The following is a 16,010-nucleotide window of genomic DNA, read 5'->3' on the forward strand; positions in this document are numbered from 1 at the left end:
TGAAAGGAGGGATCAGTGCCAAGTACGCTTTCCCTTAGCCATCCCTGGAACACCCCGTGCACCCTAAGCACTCACCAACTGGGAAGCTACGCCCCCACAGGCTCCCGAGCCAATGGTGAGTGCGCCTCGACCACCACACATGGGGCAGGCTGGAGTGCTGCAGTGTTGAACAAAAAAAAAAAAAAGCCTGGAAATGAAATGTAGCAGTCATGGTGTGAAAATCAACCAAGGAAACAGAATCATCTTGAATTAAGGGCTTTGTAGATTGTTTTAGGATTATTTTCACAAATGTAAAGGACACATGAAACTTCATCTCCTGTCATAAAACTTATCATATTGCTATATTAGGCCAGTGTTAAAGGGACTTGTGTAGTGTCTAAGACTGTAGAGCTAGACTGATAAAGTCTGATATCAGCTCATTGTTGATAATATCTGTACGGGATGTAGTGTAATATATCCTCTAAGTCTAAGTAACAAGAAACTGCAGCAACGATGTGTTCAGGGTTGGCTCATGTTACTCATTGTGCATATTCAGCATTTACAGTCCAAATCAACAAAAACTAGAGGTGGAGACTGTGCTGTGTATTCTACAACATGTACGTTTCCTTTGTTTGTTTCTTCAGCTCTGAAAATTAGGTCTTTGCGGATGACAGAAACGGGACATTATTGTTCTTGTGTTGCTTATTTGGGAAATCGAAGCGACGGCTGCAATATTACCAGGAATGGAAGGCTGTTTTTGAGGGACTGCTGCTGCTTGAATCTTCCATCTAGAGTCAACGCCATTATTTTATCTCCCGCCAAAGTTGAGCATTTGTTTAAGAAACCCTGTATGACAAATTTTCATAACTTGAAATGAAAACAAAGAAAAGGAAATCCTTAAAAATGTGATTATAATAACCCTCTTCTTCAAATGCAATCTGGTCTGATTAGTTACTTATATTCTGTAACCTGATTACGTAATTCTGATTACATGTTATCCATATCTACCCAATCCTGGATGTGTTTGTTGAGACACAGGGCCTCCATTACATCGTTTGTCCAACAGAGAGCCAAGTAGTGTTGAGTTACTTTAATTAGTAACGAGTGGTGTACTGTAAGACATTACAATTTGAAATCCAGTAATGACATTAAATGAAGTAATCCCAGTTAGGATTGCCAGTTTGTAGGAAGTCGACGTAGGGTTGACACGTGTTATCTTGGTGCAGACACAGGAGATGTGGGGAGACAGTCTCTATCATAGACTTCATGAATAACAGAGGGAGCTTCTGGGTCTTAAAAGTAAAGCCAATGCCGAAGTGCCTTAAACCTGCATACTTTCTACTGGCCAGCAGGGGGCGACTCCACCGGTTTCAAAAGGAAGTCTGATTGAATGTAAGCTTACGAGACAAAGACACTACTTCTCACTTGATTTAATATGTCAGTGAAAAGTTTCCTAATAATTTTACGGTCTTAGATGCTAGTTTTAAGTCTTCTTCAACACAGCATGATCTTGTCCTAATGTGGTTACTTTTGGCTCCAGAAAAATAAGTGTAGGGTGACAAAACGGTAGTCAATATACCAATAGGAGACGGCACTGTGTGTTTACGCTTGGCTCCTTGTATGTGTCATTTATGGCGTGCAAGCATCAGCAGATGGACTTCACTGGAGGCTGGCTGCTTGTTAAAGCATATCTGTGTTAAAAATGGAGTTTATGTTGAAGACAATATTATCTTTTTAATTCGTGATATGTAGTGAGTGTACCTTCCCCAATACTGTTGCTGGCAAGTTTACTAAAATGACCCACTCAGTACACAGCTTGGTCACAATTCTTTATTAAATACATATAACGATACAGATTCAGCTGTAATAGATCATATTTTTTTGACACTATCATAATAAGCTTTTGTTGAAACTGTCTGAGAAGTATTTGTTCAAGGGGATGATCATGTTGTCAACAGGCAGGACACATTGAAAGAAACAGAAATGTGTATAAATATAAATATACAATCGTCTTTCATATTAGAGTATGAGTGGCGTCACTGTGTTATTGCTGGTAATGTTTGAGTATAACGTTGATTTAACAGCTGATATAATGAGCTTCACAAAGGAAAGACCCATTAGAGGGTGGATGTATTGAACTGCACAGCATGAAGCTACATAGGTGAACTTAATAACCTACAGTATACTGACACTGTAGCAACCTCCAGTGGTGTAGTATGTCTGTCATTGTAGGCCTGCAATAATAATGCTCACTGACCAGAGTATAATTAATGTATTATTTGGGCTATAGAAGTATCCACATTAATATGTAATTACAACTCGTGGGAAAATATTAGGTAATAGGCAATCAAAGCACAAAATAATCAGCTCAGAGGGCATTATAAGTCATCCTTCACTGTCATCCGTTGGAGGAAGGAGACTTCCTTGGCCATGATGTGGTCAGCTTCTCGTTAATCATTTGGGCAACGTAAAGTCCTCCACAACGTTGATGGACGTGTGAAAGGAGTCTTGTTTTTCATGTCCTTTGAAGACTAATGTCACAGCATTGTGAGTAATTAGACTCGGTTGGCTCACCGGAAACACTTTTGGATCCTGTAAGCTCTTTCTTTGACACAAAACGTCTCGTCTCCAAGTCATGGCTATTACTTTTTAAAAAGTCTCTCCCTCACTCATCTCTTCCTCTTTCTCTCTCTCTGGTTTCATGGACACATTTCAGCTACAATCACGGTGTGGTCAGTGATAGACCAAACTTTTGGTGCTGTTTTTGCTGAATATTAGACTCGTCCCTGTCACTGTTGAGTTCACAGCTACAATATATGAAACAAAACTGTACATGTTTTCTGTGGTCTAACATGACAATAAGAGCATGAAACATTTTGTATACCTGTACACTTTATATTTCCATGAAAAAATAATACTATTATTACATTATCCATCAAAATTTTTACATCATCACTTTTCAAAAAATAACCTGTCTGAATGGTATTGCGTTTACATTTTTAAATACGTTTTTGATCAGGTAATTGCAGATCTTATTACATTTTCAGGAAATTATTAGATTAATGAGTGCTACAGCACACCTGGAAACAGTTTAAACTCGCAAATAAAACAACATGATTCACACATGTAGTTGTGTTATAGTTGGAAGCTTACGTAAAAGAATGAATGGGGTCCATTTAAATGCACTGCAAGGCTCAGTGCTCAGGTCAAGCTGCATCTGGATTTCCATGCTCCTGCGATGAAGTTATTGTTATTTTGAGCAAAATCTCCCCACTGTAACTCCTCTTCTGCCTCCCTGATGTGTTATTCATTCAGCCTCCAAACCTCCTGTGAGGCTTTTCATTCCCTCTAAACCACGGTCGCTGTTCTTTCATCATCAAGAGCCGAGTGAGATTCTGCAAAAATGATTGAATTTGACAAACGGAAACCAGCTGTGACAAAAAACGCAAATGTATAGGCCTATGTAGCTTATATATGATGTGTGTAAACAAACACTGCTCTGATATGTTGTTGTCAGTCCTAAAGCAGGTCATACACGTTCTTGAGGGTCAGGGCAGACTTTGCAAGGTCAACTTTTTGTGTGTGTGAAAACAATGATAAGGCCCAGATGTTCAGCTTTCTCAGACTGTAACAGCCGCTGCAGGGAGTTTACCTGTACTGCATGGCACACAGGTGCCAAGGTCCCCAGCCAGCCAGTAACTAGCTTTTATCCCCTGAGGCACATTTTAAACTTCAGCCATATAAATGCAGTGGATAGCTTATTTAGAGTTAGTGTATTTACCCACACACTCATTAATTCTCCACAGATGCCACAGTTAATGGTAGAAACATCCCCAATTTCTGCCAGATGTACGGAGTCAGGTCTCTGTGCATGAGTCAGTTTCTGCCTGAGGCCTCTATATATTGTGGAATCCTCAAATCTGGAGTGTGTTCACACTGTAATGAGTCTAACTTGGCTTTTTTCACATGGATTAATGGTTGTAAAGACTAAGAGCACTCTTATTCATCAGCCCTCCATTAAACCAGTGATGCTTCAAATTCTTATTTGTCTCCAGCAAAATCAAGCAGGAAGTTTTGTCCCTAATTGTGCACATATTTAGGCCTTTGCGACACAGATCAAATGACAATGTTTTAATAACAAAGTGCTGTTGGTCGTCACATGTTAACCATGTCTTTCCCTCAAATCTGCAGTGATATATTCGGGGCTGGCCCTCCTCCTTGCTTGGCCCTTGGCCACAGTTGACCCTGCGAGGTCAGGGGAAAGAAGGTCGAGGTCTGTTGAATGAGGACTAATGACTGAGGACATGACTTTTTCCCAGGATGAAGCAATTAACATCTAAATAATTAAGTATAACATGTTAGGACTCACCGTGGCATTAATACTCGCGCTTTTTATCCTGCTTCATCTTAAGTTAACATCCGAACATTATATTTTGTTGTTTACATGAACTTTGCATCTCATTTTCATCATCTTACATTAAAGAATCAGCAACGGTGCGTGTGTTGATGTAAATGCGTGTCCGTTTAATGCGCATGCACATGTTGTTTTTAGACTGACAACTGGCTAAAAGAAAGAGACGTCCTTGAAGAACACTCCAGCCATGTGTGCATGTTGAAGATTGTGTGGCCAAGGGTTTGTCTCCTTCTGGGAGCAATCAATTGTAGTGAACCGCTGCACATCAATAGAAATCATGTATCAAGTATGGTACATTTGATTTTATGGCTTTTAATGGTTTGTGATGCTGGCCACAAAACACTTCTGACCTTGCCCTCCATTCATATTTTTTATTAATCACCATGTGGCTCATTCTGGCTCATATGCCATTAATTTTTGCCGTTATTTTTAAACAATAAAGCAGCTCTCATTTTCTTTATTTTCGCTCTAACTTTGTAGTTTGATCTTTCTGCACTTGGTTTGTTTTGACACTGATTCATACCATGATAGCAGCAGTGCTGTTATTTGATTTTTGCTTACAATTATCTTCCAATTCAAGGAGAAACATTTGAGCTTAACTTCACAGAGGATTAAGAACAAAGGTGTCTGACTCATATGAATAAAAAAAGGCTGTTACATTAACACATCATATTACACTGTATCAACATGAGGAAAATCCATACCAGAGATTCCTGCCAGATACGTTTGCAGCTCTCCAAGAATCACTGTACAAAGCACCGCTCAGTCATTCCTACTGTACAGTCTAACTCAAAGCAGCGGTGGAGGCTCCTCCACTGACATGGCAGGTGATTTATCATCCGGGGTTCAAACCCCGCCTCCCTCTTCTTTTCCCCAAACTTTAGCAAAGGCCAGAGAGCTCAAACAGCTCCAGAGCCACTCTGCCTCTCATGGTTCGATGCGTTTGAACTCCTCAGTCATAACAGTGATCCATACCTCCTGACGCACACCAGGGCCTTACCTTTACCCGCCCTGCAGTGTTGCAACTTGTAAGAGGTCTCCTGTGCAGAAATTGCAACACGACCACAGAGAGTAAAAACTGCAATACATCACTGCATATTGTTGTAGTCGTTTCTGACAACAAGTTCATCATGACAGTCAACAGAGCTTAGGGAAGCACTCTGTAGCGCTGCATGGCAGGTATCGTGTTGCAACAAAATAAATACATGTATGGAACCTCCTGTGGTGAAGTCTGCATGGTGCAATGACTTTAAAGCGTCTGAGGATAAATGAAAAATCAAGGAGTTACCATAACATACTTGCCACACCTCCCCTTTCTATCCTCCCACCCTCCCCCCTTCACTGACCGTTCAGGTGCTTCTCATGGTGCGGTGATCAAGGAGCTCGGCCACCTGAGACTTGTGTTGGCTTGCACTGCAGATTAAAGCCCCCCCACCCCAAAGAGGCTTCCGCCCCCCATTGCCGCAACGGAGCTTCATAAGCCGCTGAATTCCAAGTGCCCTTTAAACACAGTGGTCTGTCAACCTCTTTCCTGCTCCCATTGAGTGAGGCATTGTCTGTTTTAGCCCCGCAGACAGCTGTAAAACAAGGTCAAAGCAGCACTCTCTCACCACTCTCCTGAGCACTGTCTCATAGTTGAATCGTCATATTATGGCAAAATAACAAAAAAAAGTTGACCGACAACAGAACGATTCCTGTTTGCTGAAAGAGCCAAAACAACGAGGCTTTTAATTTTACATTGTGAAGACAGTTGTGAAAAAAAAAAAATGAGGTGTTGCTGCTTTTACAAATACAAATCTTGTATTTTGACATCCTCTTTTCATGACAGGGTCAGTGGTTATTATCGTACTGCTGTCATTATGATGTCATTACATCACAAGCAAAAGCCTGTTGAGTGATCTAAGAAGGAAGGCTTGTGCAGAGCAATTATCTGTTACACTTTGCAACAAGAACACAACATTTTGAGTACTTACCAAGGAACAAAATGTGAACTAAGGGGTAATGAAAGCATAGCTAAGTTCTTCATTAACTAACTAAAGGACTTCATGGTTGATAATATCAAATGACAACAGACTATGAAATACTAAGTTAATGAAACAGTGCTAATAATTAGATCCTACATATCCGTGAAGCCACTTTCTTGATGTGTTGTTCCTGACTGATTCTGAATCAGATACTAAGAGACAATCTAATCGATATCCATTAATTTCCATTGGTGGATAATAAAGAGTTATATTATAATACACAAGTATATTTTGAGCCAGTAATCTACATTTTACTCCACTACATTGCCATTTATACCCTCGTTACAACTCTCTTATACAAAGTAAATATATTTTCTATATATGTAGATCTAAAATATTAACCTTCTAGGTTTTTTTTTCCATTATTTCTGCCAACTAAATACTGTTGTGACAACATTTAACTGAAATGAAGAGTTGACACTTCACACACAATTCATAATAATATTGAATATGTCAGATGACATTTTCTCTAATTATTGACAAATACCAATTATTGCCATTTTCCGTATATTGTAAAAATATATATATATAAATTCTGAACTCCATAAGCTAAACATCACACACAGGTTTGACATATTAAGACCTAACAATATGGTAATAACTTGCAGGACTTTACTGTTTTTGAGTTAAAAATGAATGACTCATCTCAAAAGTGCTCAGTAAGTATTCAGACATCGAGACAAATTACATACTGTTAATAAACACAGTGTCTTGAGGAAGTTTGTTCTTTAGTAACTTATCATTATCTATGTTGTCTCTGATTAAGAGTTACTCAGGAACTACTGATTCATCAAGTATCAGTGTGTTCCTGTTGGCAGCTACTCAACATTTTGTACACCATAGGCTGAAGTCATCCTTGTTCATATCAATTAGAGTGTTTTGTATCATTTGAAAGGAGGGTCTCACAACCACAGAGGTGTTTTTGCTCTCTGTTCTGTCTTTTTCCAGCCCAGATTTGCACCATATGTGTACTCTATCAGTCAATATATAGGTTTAACCTTGGAAACAACAGCCTAATTCCACATATGCACCGTTTCAAACACCCTCAATCTGTACTTTGTGATTTCTCAGCTTATCCCTTCAAGGGCCAACACTTACTTGGCTCCGGTTTCCATACCAGTGTACATTTCCAGCGCTAATAGGGACTGTAGGGATACAGAACTTAGTGGAAAATTAGGGCTGGTCTGCATGTCTGTGTGTTTGGGTAAGAGGAAGGATATAAAGGGGAAAGGTCTGGTGTCATAAAGACCAAATTTAATGCATCACATGATTGTATCAATTACTCTAAAATGGGGAGACAAATAATACAGCCAAGCAAAGTGAGATCATGTTTAATGCTGAAACTGACTTTAAAAAGATCAGGAGGGGAGTCATAAACCGTAATAAGACATCACGCTCATGAATGTTACGCAGAGTGGACGATGATCTAAACAGAAGCTATGCGAGCGTTTCACGGCCAGGATCTTCCCACCGTGACTCCCCTCACAACATGACGCCTGCTACACAAGTCATGTGACTCTGACATGTGTCTCTCAGGTTTCACTGAGATATGTATTCCCTTTCTGTAGTTGTCTGCAGGCAATCATGCGTCCATCCCCACGATAGAAATAGCGGGTGGTGATTTTATTTTTCACATTCCTCACCGGCAAGTATTGATTTTTATCCCTCTGGAAATGCGTTTATCTTCTCCAGCAGGTGGAAATAGGTTCAAACAAATTTTTTCATTGAACTCCTCACTGATGGATGCAGACACGCATGTCAGTGTTGCAGTTTGCTAGTTCCAGTTGACAAGAGGACACATTTTGACATTAAATGCAAGAACATCCTATTTGACAGACATTAATCTGCCATCTGATGTTTCCACTCACCAGCACTCATGTTTTACTCAAAGTACGTCCACAAGGCTAAATGCTGACCATTTCACTTTGAAGGGCTTTGTGTTTTCTTTGCATGTCACATAGTGGACTAATCCGGTAGTGATAAGTGGCACAGGCCATGCCAGCGACAGCTGCCCAGTATTTGGGATATTAACAGCTGTGAACTTTAAGCAGGCAGTGACTCATGAGATTTGATGACAGTCCAGCAGGGGGTCCTTGGATCTTTCTTCTGGTTCACTTATAGTATACACAGAAACATCCTGGGGACAGAGCCATGTACGTGAGGTCATGGGCTCATTTTTCCAGTTTGCCTAATAAATGTTATTACCGACCAGTGATGGGCATTAACACAATACTTATTAATACATATATAATTACTTTTGAATATTATGAGTAGTGTGAAGGATTGCAATTTGAAATTTAGCAATTTTGTTTGCAGTCATGTTTGCTGTTACTAAGAGGTGGAAGTTTTGTCCCTCTTGGACAGGTTGGTTGAGACATGTTAGCTCGGTGCAGGCACTGAGGTGTGTCTAGTCAAAGAGGAGAATATAAACTCTGGACTCCAAACTCCTCCACTTAACTGGCTCACTAACGTTTGTCAGTGTTAAGCCTATATTCAGGAGTCAGCTTGTGTAATCATGTGGTGCTGTTTAGAGACACTTTTGACAGAGCTGTGTTAAGTAACAAAAGTAATGAAAATTACCAATATAACTGATTATTTTTGCAGATCAAGTAGACTCTTGAAAAGTACACTTATGCACAATGATAGCTTGTTTGATGTTTACTGTAATGGACTACACAATTCATGTTAAGCGATAGCTTGTTGGTTTTCATGGATTATGGAAATGAGGCTGTCTGGAATAGTTGTAAAAAGCACCAAAACATCTAAAATGATTTGCTGTCTTTCCGAGAGTTAGTTGAGAAAATTGATATTTATGTCTGTACATTAAGTACAGAGCAAGAGCCAGACGGCGATTAGCCTAGCTTAGCATAATAACTGGAGGCAGGAGGAAACAGCCAGCTCACTAATTAACACGCTGTAACATGTTTGTTTAATATGCACCCAAAAACAAATGTATGAATGATAAGTTGTAGTTTTAAGGGGAGTGACTCGGTGTAACGATATCTTTGAGAACAACATAAAATCCATCCAAAAAAAAACTGATGTTTGTATGTGACTGTTGTCGTACAGATTAAACAAATGAGATCCAATGTGTTGTTAATTAGTGAGTTTGAAAGGTGACACAAATGTTTTTTGAAGGTACTGTAAGGCTTGCTGTTTGTCCCTGCTTCCAATATTTTTTGCTAGGTTAGCTAATTGTTAGCTCGGTTAGCTCTTTCTCCGTACCTAACGCAAAGACATGAGTGGTGTGGATCTTCTCATCCTCAGCAAATACAGGAAATGTTTCCCAAAATAAAGCCTCCACTTACCTTGCCCTCAGTCTGTTTGCATAGGCCAGGGTTAACAGGTGATTTTAAGATATCCCACAGCTCATGGGGAAATGCTTTACTACATTAGCTTTCAACCTAATGGCTTCATGCCTTTAGATGACATCCTATCTGTTTATATACATGAAACACACACTCACACAAGCACATGTTTTTAAATTTCCTGGGCCCCTTCCTCGTTGGTACTACTCGCTCTAGGTTTGGCATCAACTAACTACAGTGGTTATAGCATATAACCAAGCTTTGAATTTATCCATAAGTGCTCAGACACATCGTATAATTTAAAAATTGCCCTGTGATTTCCATGTGTCTGAAAAGAAAAGAAGAAATTACAGGTTAAAGTAATAAATCCCCACAGACCACAGGCAGGACAACTGCCGCACTATTTGCAACCAGCAACCAAATATAACAGTGAGGTCACATGGGGTGGAAACAGATTACGCCACCCAATGAGAGTTAGGCATGAGCTCAGGCTAGCTTTAGTTAATGAGACTGAATCTGACAAACCTCAAACTCTCTGTATCATTGTCACATTAGTTCAAATGAAGAATGTGACAAAGATGTTGTCACTAACGGACAGCACCTGGTAAAACACTCACACCTGGTTACCAACACACACACACACACACACACACACACACACACACACACACACACACACACACACACACACACACACACACACACACACACACACACACACACACACACACACACACACACACACACACACACACACACACACACACACACACACAGTCTTCCCTCTGTATTTGTAGTGAGTGCACTCACTGCAATAAATTAGTTTCAATCACCATTTACAATTTCACAATATTTCAATAATTTAATATAAAAGCCACATTAGTTCATGATTTTGTTTGTTTAATTTGTTTGTTTCAATCTCACCAATCTTTGAGTTTGTCCTTTCACAGCTTCAGGGCGTGAACCAGAGCTGAAGCTGAGTGCTTCCTTTATAGGAGGGAGGGGGGGAGCACACTCAGGTGTGATGATAGTGGGAGAAACCATGTTTGATTGAGTGAGAGGTAAATTGTGTTTATTGTTAAAACTACATAGTGTATTTATGAGATTTCAGGGTGATGGTAAAGTATATTGGCATGGATTAAATTAATGTGCATGAATTAAAGAAATGGTGAATTCTGGTGTTAAAATGTGGGTTAATTGACTGAGAACAGTTGGTTGGTCTGGAGGGAGGGGCTGAGCATATATAAGCCTGTGGCCACCACTGGCCTCGAGAGAGCTGAATCAGTCTGAAGGTGGAAGGTACTGGACTAAAACCTGTGTGGTAATATGATTTTTGCCTTTTTCCTGTTTGCAGCAGGAGACGTAATTACGTAATTGTTTCTTTCTTCACATTTTTTTTGTTAATAAAAGCACCTCAAAGCACATCTGCGACTCCAGCCATCCATTCTTTATTTTTGAAAGAACCCTTTTTCTGACAAAGAACATAAAGTGGATGCAGCTCACAGACAGTGTGAATATTCACTTTCTCAGCTCCATTACACCACAAACACTGTTCATCAGAAATGAGGATGTATAAAAAAGGAAGCAAGAACTCGCTGGCTGATGTTCATTTTATCATGCAGGACAGAGAAAGTCACTCATTTGGAAATGTAAACATTATTTTTTTTGCACACCCATAAATACAGATGGCATAAAAGATGTTGGCAGCAAACATATGCATATCTCCTGTTTTTGGTCTGGGTTGCCACAATTTTTGATTCTGTTTTGATCCATTTCCACTTGTAGCAAAGTCCAAAATGTTTAGGGACGGGAACAGAATTTCAATTTTAGACACCAACCTTAAAGGTAGGGAGGGTGATTCTGGAGAAAGATATCCGATTGTTGAATCTCATTTCCAGGTCGTCAAATACCAACGACTCAGCAACCAACTATCTTTATCAAGATTACACTGCTGTACCAAAAGGAAAACAAAAATCTTAAACAACTAACTTAAGTGAATGAAACGATCAACCAGGCATCCACATGACTGCCACAACATTGCAATGTTTTTCACTGCACCTGTTGATGGTTTTAATGCTGTGGCTGATTGGTGTATATCTATAGTTAACTGAGATGGAGTCTAACCTATTGCTCAATTTGAAATGTTTTCATAACAGACCTTATAATTGGTATTTGATGTATTTGTAAAAAGAGAAGATGTGTAAGCTTGCATTCCTTTCACCATAGCTTTATTTGTTGCATTTGTGTAAAATACAGATAGCACCAACATGACGAAATGTTTTCTGACGAATGATAACTTCCTATTACACCATGACTTGCACAGGGCTTACAAAAGCTTTGTTCAACTAGAATTTTGACTTCAGACTGCTGAAAACAAAGAGGAGATCATCATCCAACTGTTAAGAAACCTTCAAAAGGTAACGTCAATGTAATACATGACAGACATAACATTGATCAAACATAGATGGAAAATGTGAAAGCTTTTTATTAATTAATTGATTGATGGATGTTTAATATCTGCGTCACAGTTCTTCCAAAACACAAGGATGACTTGGATTTCCTCACTGATTCTCTGCCTTTTGTTTAAGGCCAGCAGCTGCCAGCGTCAGTGTGCCAGAGGTGGGATTTTTAAACTACAGTCAATTTGAATAAATACATCCCACGTTGAACATTGAAATGAAAGTGATTTTGCGTTCTTTGGCAGAAACTTTAAATGACAAAGAGTTTTCCATCAATGTGATCACAGCCATTAAAGTGAAATCTGGTGACTGCTTTTGGATCAAATGTGATTTTACCTTTCCAACAAACAAAGTTACACCTCTTAGCAAGATTTGGTTCCAAGGAGATCCGCAGAACACAAAAATTCACATAGAACAGAACAAAGAACTTGTATACGATGTAAAACCTGGGACAAGAGACCATGTCAGGATAAAAGCCCTACCACAAGGAGAGTATGAACATGGCTTCAAATTGGAATGGGAATTTGATCAGACGTATGTTTTTCCAAAGAGGGCTCAGATCATAGTTTCTGCTGAGAAAAAAATCTTCTGGATATTTAATGTTGATTGGTTTGACTGTGTTAGATTGAACTAAACATAGCACAAAAAGTAAGGAAATTTGTGTTTGGTAGATTATTTCTTTGTTGTAACAGTGCTTTTTGGCAATACTCTTATACCATTGGAGAGCCTGTTTATTTCCCTTTTACATGGTGCCACATTTGTAAGGAACATGCATTTGTCGAATGAGCAGCACAGCTGAGTATGTGGTTTGCGCTCATTAAAAATGTGCCAAATCTCCTCTGCCAAACAGCTTATTCTGCTATTGACTCTTGTTTGGTGTTGTTTGGTGGATTGGATGATTGATGTCTGAAGAAACAAGACACATTGGCAATTCAACAATTTATTCATTTAACAAACAGGAGCCTCAGTAGCGTGTGGAAGAACCATACACAACCACAACAGCCTGGCACCTCCTCCTCATGCTGGTCACCAGCCCTGTCACCTGGGAAATAAATAGGTTTTCCAACAGTATAAGATTTATTGCCAAGAAGCATTGCTACAACAAAGAAATAATCTACCAAACACAAATTTCCCTACTTTTTGTTCTATGTTTATATATCACATACAGATAATTAAAAAATGTGAAATATTTGATTTGCCAACACTGACTTTTCCTGAAAGACTCACTGCATGGTTGAGTAACAAAACAGGATGTCAGTGTTCAGTGATAAAAATACCAAATGACAAAAAAGTGGTTTGTCATCGTCCATTGCACCAGACAAAAACCAAATTACACAACAGATGATAATCTTGATCCTGTTTATCTTCAGCCTTTTCAACGGAAAAACCAACAGTGAGGGTTCCTCCTTTGACGGAAGGAAAAGCTGCCACCCTGAAATGTTATGCTCCTCGTTTATGCCCAGACATCGTTCCACAGATGTTCTGGATATGGAACAAGGGTATTCAGTCTGTCTCAGGAGTTCCTTCTATGATCAGCTCAGCCATCATTCCTGCAGCAGACCATCACAACAGCAACATCACTTGTGTGGCAGAGTTTAATTCCACCACTGTTAAGACAACCGTCACCTTATCTGTGAAATGTAAGCACCCTGCACTGTTTGTTGTTCTACACATGAACAATATGGTATTAGTGTATGATAGTCATCTGCAGCCTATCTATATGGGCTTGCAAGGTGTCCCCAAATTATAACAACTGCTCGACCTTTCTTTCTTTCTTTCTTTCTTTGTCAGTTGCTCCTCGGATCCTCAGTTCCCAGTGCATGGTTGACGGCAGGCTCCTGGTCTGTGTGTGCATCAGTAAGGGGAATCCCTTGCCACGGATCCGCTGGCCTTCAGACTCTCTCACAGACTTCTCAGTCCTTCTCACCATCTCTAAGAGGGACCAATCAGTGAACAGCACCACCATAATGCCCGCTGCTGACTACCACGACTCCAGTGTCAGATGCAGTAGCATCACCGAACTGGGCATGGCTAACGCTGAAATCCCACTCCAAAAGTGTGAGTAGTCTGTCATATCTGCTCAGTGCACAGTGCAAAGGTCTCTAAAATAAAAGACAGTCCATCATTCAAGAAGTTCTTTTCAGGATATTTTACTTTTTATTGGTGAATTTAGGTTATCAAAATCAACTGTCCACAACCAAGTAGCTCCAAATTAAGCGTTATCTCAAAACAGCTTAACACTCAATCCAGGGATGATTTTCTTTTTTACATTTTGTTTTTCTTTTACATTTGCAGGGGTAAAAGACAAGAACGGAGGAAGAAATTTAGTGTAGAAATGCACCCTTATGATTCCCTGAATCCAGCAGATGTTGATCAGCATATCTATAGCAATCTGTCTCCATCACCCACACAAACTACTTAAAGGAATAGTTCACTCTAGAACGACGTTCAGTCATTATCGACTCACTCTCATGCTGATGAGAAGTCCGGTGTAGTTTCTTATTCCTCAAAGTGCAGCTGGAGACACGCGGGGGTACCCTCCGGCAGCAATAATCCATATAACAGGTGTCAATTGTGCCCGAGACGAAAAGGTCCATAAAACTACACAAAAACTTTGTAATAGTCCGCCATACTGCTCGTCCGCTGCAATCCAAGTGTCCTGAAGTGGCGACATCCAGAGTTTACTCGAAACAATGTCATTTAGTACATTTTTCTAGCCTAAACAGTCGCTATAATATATTTGCCTGGAGGCACGCTCCGCGTTCACGTGAGTCTCCCTCACAGCGTTTGCACTACGGAAGCCGCGCCGGACAAGATGAACGAGACTCGCGGATTGCAGCGGACGAGCAGTATGGAGGAATATTACAAAGTTCTTGTGTAGTTTTATGGACCTTTTCGTCTCGGACGCCATTAACGCTCGTTATATGGATTATTGTTGCTGGAGGGTACCCCCGCGGGTCTCCAGCTGCACTTTGAGGAATAAGAAACTACACCAGACTTCTCATCAACATGAGGGTGAGTCGATAATGACTGAATTTCGTTCTAGAGCGAACTATTCCTTTAAGTTCACCTTTTGCTTGTTGTCATTTTTGTATTCAGGTGCTGATTTGACTCAACTATGTCTTGTTTTCTGTATCATTTTTGTTTAAATCTGTGAACTAAATAAGCTTGACCAGATAATGGGCAGTCAAGTCACCAGGTGAGATTAACATTCCTCTTTAGGGATAGTTTCCTGTGGCGTATTCTTTTTTTTTTTTTTTTAACTAATTTGCAGCAACAAAGATACAGACATGGCACACAGATATGGGAAAATGCAGGTTAACAACATACATGATTTTGAGATATGAATATAAGCTGTAGACGTACATAGAGAAGATGGTGGTAAAAAGGTCTGAAAAGGTATTTGGGTCACAACCCAAGGACTTGATCAAAACCTTCAAATGCATTGATTATGATGTCTGTGGCGGTGGTGGTGATAATTAGAAACAAGCAAAAGCACGGTCTGTAGAAATAATAAGGATAAACAAAGATAATAAAATATGGATTTGGTAGAGAGGGTGTATACTGTATGTGTTTGCAATAGTGTAGGCAAGTCTATAGTCCCATTTGTGTTTATCTATGTAAATGGATGTTATTTAAGTTTGTGGCACTGACTCACCAGCAACTCAAGAGATTTGGGAGGTTTTTTTGGTGGATTGTTGTGACTGGTGACGAGCCCTGAGCAGGCCTCTCACTTCTGGAGCCTGGTGGGTGGAGAAGGGTCATCAGCAATGTTCAGCTCCCCTGTTTTTGCTGCCACACTATATAAACTGGTGGTCGGCCCTTT

General features: G+C 39.9%; 1 protein-coding gene across 1 annotated transcript; it reads left to right on the forward strand.

Moving 5' to 3' along the window:
• Positions 1-12,116: 12,116 nt before the first annotated feature.
• On the forward strand, positions 12,117-14,608 carry LOC311263472 (uncharacterized protein). The gene is made up of 5 exons (XM_084363551.1): positions 12,117-12,142; positions 12,254-12,344; positions 13,555-13,824; positions 13,976-14,242; positions 14,480-14,608. The coding sequence occupies exons 2-5, from the start codon at positions 12,272-12,274 to the stop codon at positions 14,515-14,517; spliced, it is 648 nt and encodes a 215-aa protein (XP_084219677.1). The 5' UTR covers positions 12,117-12,142; positions 12,254-12,271; the 3' UTR covers positions 14,518-14,608.
• Positions 14,609-16,010: the final 1,402 nt, after the last annotated feature.

This window comes from Pagrus pagrus, assembly GCF_965226575.1.
Source record: "Pagrus pagrus genome assembly, chromosome: 10".
Taxonomy (NCBI): Eukaryota; Metazoa; Chordata; class Actinopteri; order Spariformes; family Sparidae; genus Pagrus; species Pagrus pagrus.